The sequence below is a fragment of the Temnothorax americanus genome, unplaced genomic scaffold (genome assembly GCF_048541705.1).
Source record: "Temnothorax americanus isolate GAGA-0224 unplaced genomic scaffold, ASM4854170v1 Scaffold5, whole genome shotgun sequence".
NCBI classification, from domain to species: Eukaryota; Metazoa; Arthropoda; class Insecta; order Hymenoptera; family Formicidae; genus Temnothorax; species Temnothorax americanus.
The window spans coordinates 6,114,607-6,126,609 of record NW_027509657.1 but is presented as its reverse complement, the minus strand read 5'-3'; the positions used below and the strand labels follow the sequence as shown (position 1 = coordinate 6,126,609).

The 12,003-nt window shown below is 42.0% G+C and overlaps 3 protein-coding genes across 3 annotated transcripts; 1 reads left to right on the top strand and 2 right to left on the bottom strand.

Annotated features, from left to right (window-relative positions):
- The first annotated feature begins 4,085 nt into the window (after nt 1-4,085).
- Puml (pummelig) lies at nt 4,086-7,377 on the top strand. Its single transcript, XM_077417588.1, has 7 exons — nt 4,086-4,356; nt 4,840-4,916; nt 5,000-5,206; nt 5,559-5,891; nt 5,975-6,092; nt 6,170-6,356; nt 6,441-7,377. Exons 1-7 carry the CDS (start codon nt 4,094-4,096, stop codon nt 6,690-6,692), a joined length of 1,437 nt encoding a protein of 478 aa, XP_077273714.1. The 5' UTR covers nt 4,086-4,093; the 3' UTR covers nt 6,693-7,377.
- On the bottom strand, nt 7,082-8,939 carry LOC143903727 (uncharacterized). Its single transcript, XM_077417591.1, has 3 exons — nt 8,526-8,939; nt 7,852-8,443; nt 7,082-7,768 (listed from the first exon to the last, which is right to left on the bottom strand). Exons 1-3 carry the CDS (start codon nt 8,657-8,659, stop codon nt 7,439-7,441), a joined length of 1,056 nt encoding a protein of 351 aa, XP_077273717.1. The 5' UTR covers nt 8,660-8,939; the 3' UTR covers nt 7,082-7,438.
- Nucleotides 8,940-9,297: 358 nt separating this feature from the next.
- LOC143903726 (uncharacterized) lies at nt 9,298-11,986 on the bottom strand. Its single transcript, XM_077417589.1, has 4 exons — nt 11,554-11,986; nt 10,381-11,236; nt 9,825-10,247; nt 9,298-9,753 (listed from the first exon to the last, which is right to left on the bottom strand). The coding sequence occupies exons 1-4, from the start codon at nt 11,656-11,658 to the stop codon at nt 9,722-9,724; spliced, it is 1,416 nt and encodes a 471-aa protein (XP_077273715.1). The 5' UTR covers nt 11,659-11,986; the 3' UTR covers nt 9,298-9,721.
- Nucleotides 11,987-12,003: the final 17 nt, after the last annotated feature.

Sequence of the window (12,003 nt, the reverse complement as noted above, 5' to 3'; positions counted from 1 at the left end):
TATTGTCGGGAGGGTAAAACGTGCTCTCTCGCGGGTGCTTTTCTGCCGAGGCCTCCGCGCGGGCACCCGAAAGCGCGACGTTACGCGGAAACGCCTCCTTTTTCCGAAATGCGTCTGCAGCGCGAAAACGCGGACGTATCGTTTACTCACAAACGTTAATCGCGACAATCGTCACCTTCGAGAGAAACCAACGACCATATAAATATAATATCTCACGCTGAAGCTTGGTTGAAATATTATTTATCATTCACAATTGACATATATACCTATAGTATTACTGCATTATATAATAAATATCTATATAACATCTAAAAGATAAAATCTAAATCATTAATATATGTAACATTTTATATTATAAATATATAATTATTATTATAGATATCGTTCACGGCGATTACGGACGATCGCTACGTGGCGCCTGTTTTTTTTTTGTATTTTTTTTTTTTTTAATGCGTCGCGGTTCGTCCCTTCGTCAGTTCGCCATATGTCCTACATAATTCCACGCCTCCTGTAATTTTCGTAAAATTAGCGCGTGGGCGCGGCAGCGGAGAACAGAGCGTACCAAGTCCATCGGGCGTTAATTGATCTTTACGGCAAACTCGCCGAGACAATGCGAGCGGCGTGCACGCCGCCTCGTATCGTCAGGCCGTATACAATTATTACGGGAGTTGCCGTGCAATTATTAATCATGCGAGGGCGCGGGGTGCGACGTACCCGCGTATATACCGTATACGTATTTTAAGGACGTTCTCCGGTCCTTGTACCAGAGAAAATCGATTTTCTTAGGATTTTCTTGAAACTGTGAATATACGTTAATTTAGGTGTGCTTTATGCGTGGTATAACGCTCGGTACCTCTTCCGGGATAAAAAATCAAGATACTGATTTAATTTTTTTTGTTTTGGCATTTTTTTCCTTATAGAACTCGACGAGAGGAGCAACTTTGGTCCTCTTGGCCAACCTCGTATCTCTTACCGTTTGGCCTGGAAAACCTTTTCCGTATATAGTAAAAGTTGAAACTTCGAGGCTCGGTATCTTGATTTTTTTATCCCGGAAGAGGTACTGAAATTTAAACCACGCGTAAAGCACACCTAAATTAACGTATATTCACAGTTTCAAGAAAATCCTAAGAAAATCGATTTTCTCTGGTATAAGGACCGGAGAACGTCATTGATACGTCTCGCCGATGCGAGCTGGTCCGCTGACTTGACCAACAGCCTGCTCTCGCTCGCTCGCATTTGCGTCAACGATGCCACTATCTTGCATCAATTTTGAGATTGATAAACGTCCGGCGGTCTCGATGACGAATCGGTATAAACAAGACGCAAATAAGCGCGCGCGCGCGCGATTATTACGTCTGCTCGAGTTATTTTTCGTCGATATTTCCGGGAATCGTTTTTTAACGAGGAGAAGAGCATTCGCAAGACGCATACTCTCTTTTCCCTCGCGATTCTTTCAGAAAACGCCAAAGTCAACGAGAATCATCGAAAACCCAGCGTACAGTTGCCTCGGTTTTTTCCTCTCGTTTAATCCTACATCGCCTAGAATTTTGCGTTATTTGTATTAATTGTTTTTCATCCGAGTATTATTCAAGTTCGGCGTGATTACGGCTGAAATTCGCGGAGTCCATACTTTGAGTGCTTGTTATAAGTTTGGAGTTGGAAGACGCGTATCGGGTGCGCGCGCTTAGTGGACGATTAAGTTGGTCAGTATTCGCGCAATTACTTAACGGGCGCGATAACCAAGCAGGCAAAGTCTACTTCGCACGAGGACGGCCGCGAGCGCTCTATCCGGCAGTCCGCTATCGCTCGCAGCCAGAGAAAGCGCGGAACTTTTATTTCGACTTTAACAATAACATGCGCCCGCGCTCGATCGCCGGCGCGATAAGACCCCGCGCGCGTCGAATTGCGCGCGGCGCGTTATCGGCGGGCTGCCTTTTTTATCCCGCATCGATACGCGTACGTAAAGACGAGTGAAGAGTGTGAAGACGCGACCCGATTGTACGTATACGTAAATGCATACTTCCTCCCGATAGACGTCGCGTCATCGGACGATGACCATCTCAAAACGGAGAGATGCGCGTGTCGCGACGTCGCAGCATCGCGCGACTCTCGAGAATGCAGATTCTCGAATTCAATCTCTGGTCCGAAGGGATTCGACGAGACGGCCCGAGTCGCGCATGGGTGAAAATACCGGAAACGGGAAACCGCGCGACGCCGTTCTCACGTTATATGTATATAGTTGTTAGTTGTTAGCGTCGAGAGCGTCCGACGCGACGGCGGGTCACGTCATTCGCTGATGACGCTCCAGATTCGAGAATCGCGTCGCATCCGGTCCGGTTTACCGCCGCGAACCGTGCCGGATACGGCGGAGATCCCGCCGGTATCCTATCGACTCCAGGGTACGCATTATGAAACTATAATATTATCGGAATAGACTCCGATCAGAATTATTCCGTTTTCCGAAGATAACGCGATGAAAATCTAGGAAATAACTGTAAACGATTCCGGTTGGGTTCCAAAACAGTTCACGTTGATGAACGCCGTGATCCGTTTATTCTTTCTTTCGGCCGCGCGCTTCCTGTCTCTGATTTTATTCTAATCGTATATATACGCCTTCAAAAATACGAGAAGGTAGGAGAAGCGGATGGTCGAGAGCTGTCGGTTCGCCGCATTTTTTTTCCAGAACGTAGCTCCACCTCTAACTCAAACGGTTGAGTCCAAGCTTGGCAGGGAAGCTCGGTTGGCGTTTCGGCTTGGTAACTTCGGACCCTTCCTTTCGCCATTATATATTATACATTTACTTTCGCGCGTCCTTCAACGTTTTGCGTTGCCGGGTAACGGTACGCAGGTTTGCACGCACGATTGATGCATCACGTGGCTAAGTAAACAAAAGCGCAGACACGTATGTCGAATTCGTCGAAAATAGATTATGTAAAAGAGTAACTCTGTTGCAAATTTTGTCGACAGAACGTTGGCCGACGTCGGCAGAGAAGTATGACAGAATAATAAATAGATAGCTATCTATATATATATATATATATATATATATACGCACGCGTATAAGATTAAATAAATATCGATGTTTTCGCGATCGGGATCTTAAGCCCAGATAACAATCGTTAACTCGTAAATTTTATTCTCATCGACGCGTCGATATTATTATATTCGATCTTAAAATGCAGTTATGCCAAGACTGGAAAGGTAGAGAGTGTGAGCCACGTTATTAAATAAATAATAACTTAAAAAACTATTGACGCTAATAAGAAACTTGCAAGGAATTCATTGCAAAAAAAAGAAAAGAAAAAACAATCTTTTAAACGTGCGATATGGCAAACTGATACGGAAATTGAGCAGAGTTTGTCATTTAAATGGTTTCCACTCGATTTCTGTTGTCAGAGCACGTCGGCAAGTTCTTTATTTTGACGGAACACGATAAGTTGAGCGGATGACTTTAATTTGCCGCAACATATTCTCTTGGAATCCACTAGAGAACCGCTAACATATCATCGCTAACATTTCGCTTACGGGATATATTGGACGATAGTTCTCATTATTGTAACAATAAGATCTAAAGCACGGAACGGTAACTTTTCATTTTCAGATGTTTCTACCTCTTTCAAATTGCAACAAAATCCTGGGGCGTCGTATCGTGAAACTTTTCGGGATGATTTTTGATCGAAATTACTATTTCCTAGATTTCTATTGCGTTTTCTATGGAAAACGAAATAATCCCGATGGGAATCTATTCCAAAAAATGTCCATTATACGTGTCCTGCTGCAAAAAGAGCGAACAAAAAAGGCTGGAGTATCGCGCGGAAGACAATCCCAAAAAATGTCTCCTATCCTATCGAAAGAAGCGCACGTTCTCTGCGGCTGAAATATAATAAGTAATTAAATCGGCTTGTTTTCCGACGATGCTCGGATCGCGCGAAGAAAAAAGAAAAGATCTGAAAAGATCTCCGCGCGCGCGGGCACGCCACGCACGCGTTTCGATATCAGCTGATTCCTCCCCACCCCGCCGTCGCTCAGCGGGCCCCACCGCGTGCCGCGTGCACCGTCAAGAAACTCGAAAGCTGAAAGCCGCGAGCCGCGCATGGCATTCGCGGCATTCGCCCGAGGCCCGAGCGAGCGTGGCAGCGTGGCGAGCCGTCCTCTGCGTCCATTCGGATTCGGACGCCTCCGCCAGATAATAGAGTACAGTATCGCGCGCGTTACAGCACACGCGCGAGTTCTTCCGCATTTACAACCGACAACAAAGGGGGACCCGGTCGCGCGGCGGCAGAGCGGCAAGGAGGTGCCCACCGTCGTCGTCGTCGTCGCACCCATGGCAGACCATGAAGTCGTCGAGGCGAAAAGGTAAGCGAGAGAGAGAGAGAGAGAAACCGACCCAGCCTCACGCGAACCGTCAGCCTCCGTCACAATTAAGTACGTCGCGATCGTATCGCGGCGTTACGTCATGCGGCGGATCGCCGCGCGAAGAAAGAACGATATCCCGCTGACGGTTTGAAAGATTTAGTTTTCGGTCTAGTTTTTGTCAGGCGTCTCAAGGCCGTCTGCTCTTGGCTCTCGATCTCTCGCGGTACGCGTGGCCGGCCGACGCGCGGACGGGACTGACGGGAGCGCGACAATAGCAAGTCCGTGATGTAACGGCTATTAATACACCGTGTATATACCTGTCGCGATGCGGAAGCATGACTCGACGCAAATCTCTATCGAACGTTGATGCATCTCAATTTCGATAATTGAGATGTACGTGCGCGCGATGCGAGACGAGCTTGTACTCTCTCGCTTGGCTCGTGCCAGGAAGAAAAAATAATTGAAATTTTGTCCCTTCGGCAGCTGGATTTGGGGATGGTTTAGCTGGTCTGGATCATCCTCGACTATGTTACGTTCGGCGGAGAAGAAGATTCTGTCGCGTAAGTGAGACAAATAACAAGACAAATATCAACATTCTCGAACTTGCGACCGATGAAAACGCACATCGATCGAAATGTTGCAGGCTTGAAAACAGCGTATCGCGGATGGTTCGTCGACATCGGGCCGGTCGTGGGTCCGGCGGACAAGATATGGACCATTTCGTTGAACGAGGAATCGCCGAAGGTGCCCATCGTTTTGCTACACGGCTTGGGAGCTGGTGTAGCATTGTGGTGTTTGAATCTGGATGCGCTTGCATCCCAGAGACCGGTGTACGCCATAGACCTGTTGGGTAAGAGATAAACATTGACCTCCTAATTGTAGCTGCGATTCTATCTGTAATTTATGTACCATTAATGACATTATAATACAATGTAATCTAACTATTCGGTTCTTTCGGCTTTTGTCATTATTTCATCGTTAGCCACTCGACAAATATGTGACTCATCTGCGTGACTAATCAAATCACTGAACTTTGTAACCGTATACCGCCTAATATAAATATGTCGACACTCGATTTATGGATACCTGTCAGTTTCTCATATCGAGACATGCGCAAACGTTCAAATACATTTAATACGTCGTTATACGAAGACCATGTGTATCTGTGTGATACAGCTATGCTTGTAATTTTTTATTTCTAGGATTCGGCAGGAGTAGCAGACCCGTTTTTAGCAATGAAGCGCAAAAAGCTGAGGAGCAGTTAGTACGTTCTGTGGAGGAGTGGAGAAGAGAGATGCAGCTGGAGAATTTTGTATTGCTGGGCCACTCAATGGGTGGCTTTCTTGCGGCATCTTACGCTATGCGGTATCCCGAAAGAGTGAAACACCTCATACTGGCCGATCCATGGGGCTTTCCCGAGAAGCCACCCGATGCCGTTGCGAAGACAACGAACGTACCGTTCTGGGTTAAAGCCATAGCGTTTGCGGTACGGCCCTTGAATCCTTTGTGGGCAGTCAGAGTTGCTGGACCATTCGGTTAGTATTGCCGTGAAACATACGTACGCAAATAATGCGTACTCATTGTTTTCACGTTGTTGAGTAAAAATCTCTATCTGTAGGACAGTGGTTCATTGAGAAGACGAGACCTGATATCGTGAAGAAGTTTACTCCCCTATTGAAGGATGATACCGCTATAATTTCGCAATATATACATCAATGCAACGTGCAGACACCTTCGTAAGTTGCAAACTAAACGACCAAGTGTAATTTAAAAATATTAACCGCTATAATTATATGATGTATTCGATTCACAGAGGCGAGAGCGCGTTTCACGCAATGATGCAAGGCTTCGGGTGGGCAAAAAATCCAATTGTTAAACGAATGGACAAATTAAACGACGATATACCTATAACGTTACTTTACGGCAGTAGATCGTGGGTTGACAATTCAGCTGGTGAAACGATTAAACAGTATCGATCTTCGTCGTACGTTAATGTTCAGGTAAAGAAATAATTAAATCGCGAGGTACTACGTAAAACGGATCAACTTGCAACCGTCTTTACATAAAATGAATTTATTATGCAGGTGATTACTGGAGCTGGTCATCATGTTTACGCGGACAAAAGTGAAACCTTTAACAAATATGTACTGGAAGCGTGCGCTTTAAGCGATTCGATACCTCGCTTAACATCGTCAAATTTACGTTCCTCTGTTAAACCCATAAACGATCGAGAGATAGACGTCGTGGTAAATTCACCCAGTGAAGCGCTCGAAGACCGAGGGTCAGAGGAAAAAAACCTGAATACATCAGGATCGTCGACAGAATCAAAAATTTAATTAAAATCTAGCGTGAAATATTCTCATGAAAAGGGACATTCCGATTCTGCTACCTGGTACAAAGAAACATATAGTAAGCATAAGTATATTGTGATGGAAGAACGCGTGTGCGAGATACGTTCAACGTACGAATGTATGTTCGTGGCGTGACACATATGAGCTTTATGTAATTTATAAAACGTAATAACGTAAAGGAGCGCAAACTGACGGACGTTGGTCGCGTGCCGATTGACCGTAGATATATTAAGATGTGTGTATATTAAGATTGCGCGACAAAATCGTTAATATATTCCATTTTTAATTTTTGGAAATTATGACGACGTATTTCTGCAAATGCGCGAAAGTGTTAGAAGAATAGTGATCGTGTCAAGAGATATCATTTTCAATCGTTGATTAAATGCAATCGGTTAAAAGTCAGTATGTAAAGCATGCCGTAAGAAATTTACACGTAAGTCGAAAGGAATCGAATGCTTGTGAGGTGTAAATAACTATAATGGAAGTTTGCGTACATTGCGTACAGTCTTAGCTTTACTGACACAGGCCATAGTGGTGTCTGGTGAAGAGTGAGAATTCTTATTGTTGTTGTTATTAATTGTATTATCTCACAGCAAGATTTTATGTATATTGTACAATACAATTTATTATTAATAAATTATTTATTGTACACACATGTACAGAAAGTCGAGCAATATAGTATTATATTTATATTTAATAAAAAATGTTCTGAGAGACAAATGATTTTGAAATCATTTTCGCGTCTCATCCTCGAAATCGTCGATATAAGCCCCGATATCGTCATCTTCGTAATCGGAATCTTCGTTATCTATTTCTTGTTCAAAATTATTTAACCCTTCATTCGATCGTTTCAACTTGTGTCTGCGTTGTTCTTCCCTTCGTCTTTTGATTAGAAAATCAGAGAAGATTTTTCGTTGCTCTTCCCGGGTTAGGAACTCAACGACTTCTTTTGAGACTGGGTCGCGAGGGCTTTTATCTATATTATCGCATTCATTCGTAGTATTCGCATCCAACATCCGCCTGCGTGCAGTCTTTTTCGCCTTAGACACTGAACTGGTAATCTGCAACAATTAATTAAACGTAAATTATATTTCATGCATTTATCTCTTGTCAATAAGAAAATAAGAAACATAAGATAGATTACCTGGGACATGATTTTGTGATGATCCAATCCTAATACATCGTGTCTCATCACTGGCAACCTTCTATAAAATTCATCTGCCTCAGAATCGCGATTTGCAACCGATTCTTCCTGCGAAGTCTGATCGACACTACTAACACCGGAAGTGCCAAATTCTTTGTCGCGCCACAAAGGGTCGCTATCCTCCTCGAAATTTATCATCGCTAATCTCCTCTCGACTTCCTTCTCTGCAAAATATTGCTTATTTTTAACAAACTGGATAGGCGGCACTATACCTATAACACGAAGCTGCGACAGCTCGTGCCGGATTATCCTGGCGCACTTCTGCAACGCCTCTTGATCAATTGTGGCATCGTCGTTATTAGGTATATAAAACACATTGACGCATTTAAAATCTGGAGTTATTTTCACGTGAGTAATCTCCAAGTTGCCTCTTATAATATCAGACACTTCTCCCATCGACATCATGTCTGTTATGTGCTCCATGAAAAGTTTATCTCGTATCATCATTCTGCGCCTTGTAGACAGACAAGGCAACTTCTCGGTCGGATTGATGTTCACGCTGCGTAAATCTATGTTTGTGTCGTACCACTTTCTGTAACGTAAAAATACTGCTCGAAGTTGCATTTAACAGAAGTCTTATAGGAGCGTGCATCTTTTTTATTTGTCTCACTTACCTCTTCGATTTACGACTTCCACTGATTATCTTTTTCATGAATTTACTTTCTCTGTAGATATTCGAGCACACGCTGGACGAGCTGATACACCTGGATATTTGGAGGCACGTGATAAAAGGACGTGAACTCTGCATTTTGACCGTCACTACGATTTTAGCCGGTTACAGCACTCACACTTGCACAGCTGATTGAGCTGACGACAGATCTGCTCGTTCTAGTTGCACCTTCTTGCACTTCTGTGTGTTTAGAATGTGGATGTATATTCGGGTTTTGACAGAAAGATAACAAAGTGCAATTGATGCAATTGAAACAGACTCTTACAAAATGTATATATTTTATACGTTTTAGGACATACTGAAATAGTGTAAAAAATTACTGTCGACCCTGCGCGGTAAAGGGTTATGCGAACCGCAGAAATTCTCAAAAATGACAAAAAGAGGAGAATTGGTTAAAAAAGCGATACTATCAGCAAAAATTTTAAAATTCCGATTCCAAAAATTTTTAGAATCTAGGACGAAGAATTATTATATTGTTATTTTTATATATTAGATGCTCTATTATTAATTTATTTTTCTCTGAATTATGCAACTTTTTATTGATTTTTTTGTATTACACATATATGTAACTCGAAGCAGGTTTTAAGAGCCTGATAAGACTTCTGACAAGTATTTTTTAGATACTTCGGTTACCGTTAGAGGAAAAGGGATGTATAGATGTGTACACGCTCCATCTATACAAAGTATAAGAACGTAAGATAATAAGTAGAAAAATGTTTTATAAAAATATTTCATTAATCACATACAACGGCATACTTTAGCTATTATATGACAATGCAAATTAAATGGCAAAATACAAAAAAGATGTTTCAAATATTTCATTTTATAAAAAGACCTGAAAATTTTCGAGCATAAGGCCCAGTTTCACGAGTGTCGGTTAACTTTTAATTTTAGATTAACTCACTCTTCGTCTCCTTCTAACGTCCTCCTTAAGAAAGAGACGAAGAATGAGCTAATCCAAGATTAAAAGTTAACCGACACTTGTGAAACTGGGCCAGAGAGCAAAACTTCACCAACACTCGGTACAGATTATCGACTAACTAGACAATAACGAATATTTTTCTTAATATATAATTAACGTAAAAATTAAAAATTACAATGTTATAGTATCCGTCTTCTTGCGTTTCATCCAACTCGCGCTTAAAACTGTTTCTTCTTTCCTGCAACTAATACTGAAACATACAGTCGATTAAAGAGTGCCGTGAATGCATGAAATATTATTATAATTAAAAGAACCCTTTACCTTCTCTTTCTTGTATAATCTCCTTTCTCCTATTTTTAAGTTCGGAGGGCAAATTTTCGATCATACTCTCAATAAAATTATCTAAAACTAACGATCTGGTCATCGATACTACTGGTTTCCTACAGACAGGGCAATCTCTCCGTTTTTTATTCCACATTTTTATGCAGTGACTGCAGAACGTATGCGCGCAACCTAACGTCGAAGCTTTCACAAATAATTCCGAGCATATGGTACACGTCAACTGCTCGTCCATAATGTCGCTCACTTTTCCAAGAACGTTTTCCTTAATATTAGTCTCCAGAATATTTTGACTTATCGCAGTCAGATCTATCGTATCTATTATTTCATATTCCGGAACCTCGTATTGATCCAAATTTAAAAATATACACTCTGATGTACTTGCGATAGTTTCGTTTGTGTTTGCTGAAAAAAAAAACCCAACGATTCAGTAGCGCGTGATAAATTGTCAAATCAAAAAGTACGTTATTAAAAAATAGCGTTATGTAAAACAATCTGTGTATTTTTATAAAATTTGTATTTATTAATTAGAACATACCATTCAATATCGTCTGCGAAGTTTCTGCTTTTGCTTCCTGTTCCTTCAAAGCTTTCTCCGTTTCTTTCAATCTCGCTTCTAACACGATCTTCTCATTCAATAACTGGGCCTGAATATCTTTTTCTTCCTTTACCTTGTTCTCCATCATCCTTCTCCATTCGGCTTGCTGCTCCTCTCTCCATTTCTCCATTTGATCCCTCATTTTGACCTCTAACATCTCTTTTTCTTGTTTGCTCATGTCCAACGCTTCTTGCCACTTCTGCTTCTCCTCGTTTAGCCTCACTTCAAACTGCAGTCTTTCCTTCTCCAACTTCTCCAATAACTGAGAATACATGCTATTCAAATTTCCTTCCTGAGCATTACACGCCTTTATTTTATCTTCCAATGCCGTAATTTGTTTTAATAAATTCTCCTTATCGTCTTTAGCCATGGTTTGTTGCGTCAACAGATCTTCGAGCTGTTGCTTTAATTCGATGTGCTCTTTTTGCTTTGTTTCAAGTTTATCTTTAAGCTCTTTCCTCTGGCACTCTTGATTTTCGGCAAACGTTTTCTGCTTTACAAGAACAGTGTCGAGTATCTTTTCGTCTATACGCGGCTTCTTAGCGCAATGATCTCTTTCGGCAAAAGTAAATTGATATTTGAACGTTTCATTGGGACTAAATTGTATCTTGTCACCAGGGTAGATTTTCTGTTCTATCCCGGAACAAATGGCAACGTCGTTGACAAATGTCGAGGTAGAGCTTACATCCGTAATCGTCCATTCGTCATCGCCTCGACATTTAAAGACACAGTGTCTTCTAGATATATTGATATCCAATATAATCTCATCATTGTCTCTTGCGCGTCCAATTTTAAACTGCATTAAAAGAGAAAAAATTATATTCTGCGGAATCAAGATGTTGGACAACAAGCTTTACAAAACAACATCGTAAAGTCGTAAGGATATCTTTGACATGCGTTTAAAAGATACGCGATTTATTACACAACATTGATCGTATGCATTGAATTTTTCTAGGTATCGACATAGGCCTGTTCTTTTCGGTTGAACTTCCGCACGGTTCATCTTTCCTCTTTTTCTTTTCACGTCGGAGAGAAAAAGATAAAAGATGAACCGGGCGCACGAAGTTCAGCTGAAAAGAACGGGCCTTGTTCAGGCAGGCTATGTCTTCTCACCTCGTTTTTGTCAATACGTATGCAGTCGTTCGTGTCAGTTTTTATTAAAACCGGCTCGAGAATTTTCAACTCCTCAGATCTGGCTCTCTTCGAGTGCTCCATCATTCAGCAGTTTTACAAACGCCTTAATTATATTTTAACGCAACGCCTCACATATATAATCGGGGCCGCGGACAACATAATAAAGCTGTGTCACTCGCGTGTCTCGCGGTGTAGCGTGGAGATCTCGATTCAAATGCTGTCACGTGGCTTCGTAATCTTTTTGCGGGATACAGTCCCGACAATTCTCGCTGTCACCGACTAATTCGAGAGAAAACGATTCTTCGCGACAAACAACAAGCGGATGAGCTCTCGTTTGAATGCAGCAGAAAAATTTACGCGTATGTATACATACCAACGTGCATATAATTCGTAGACCGTCGACAGTTGTGTCGACAGGCGAGTCCTCTA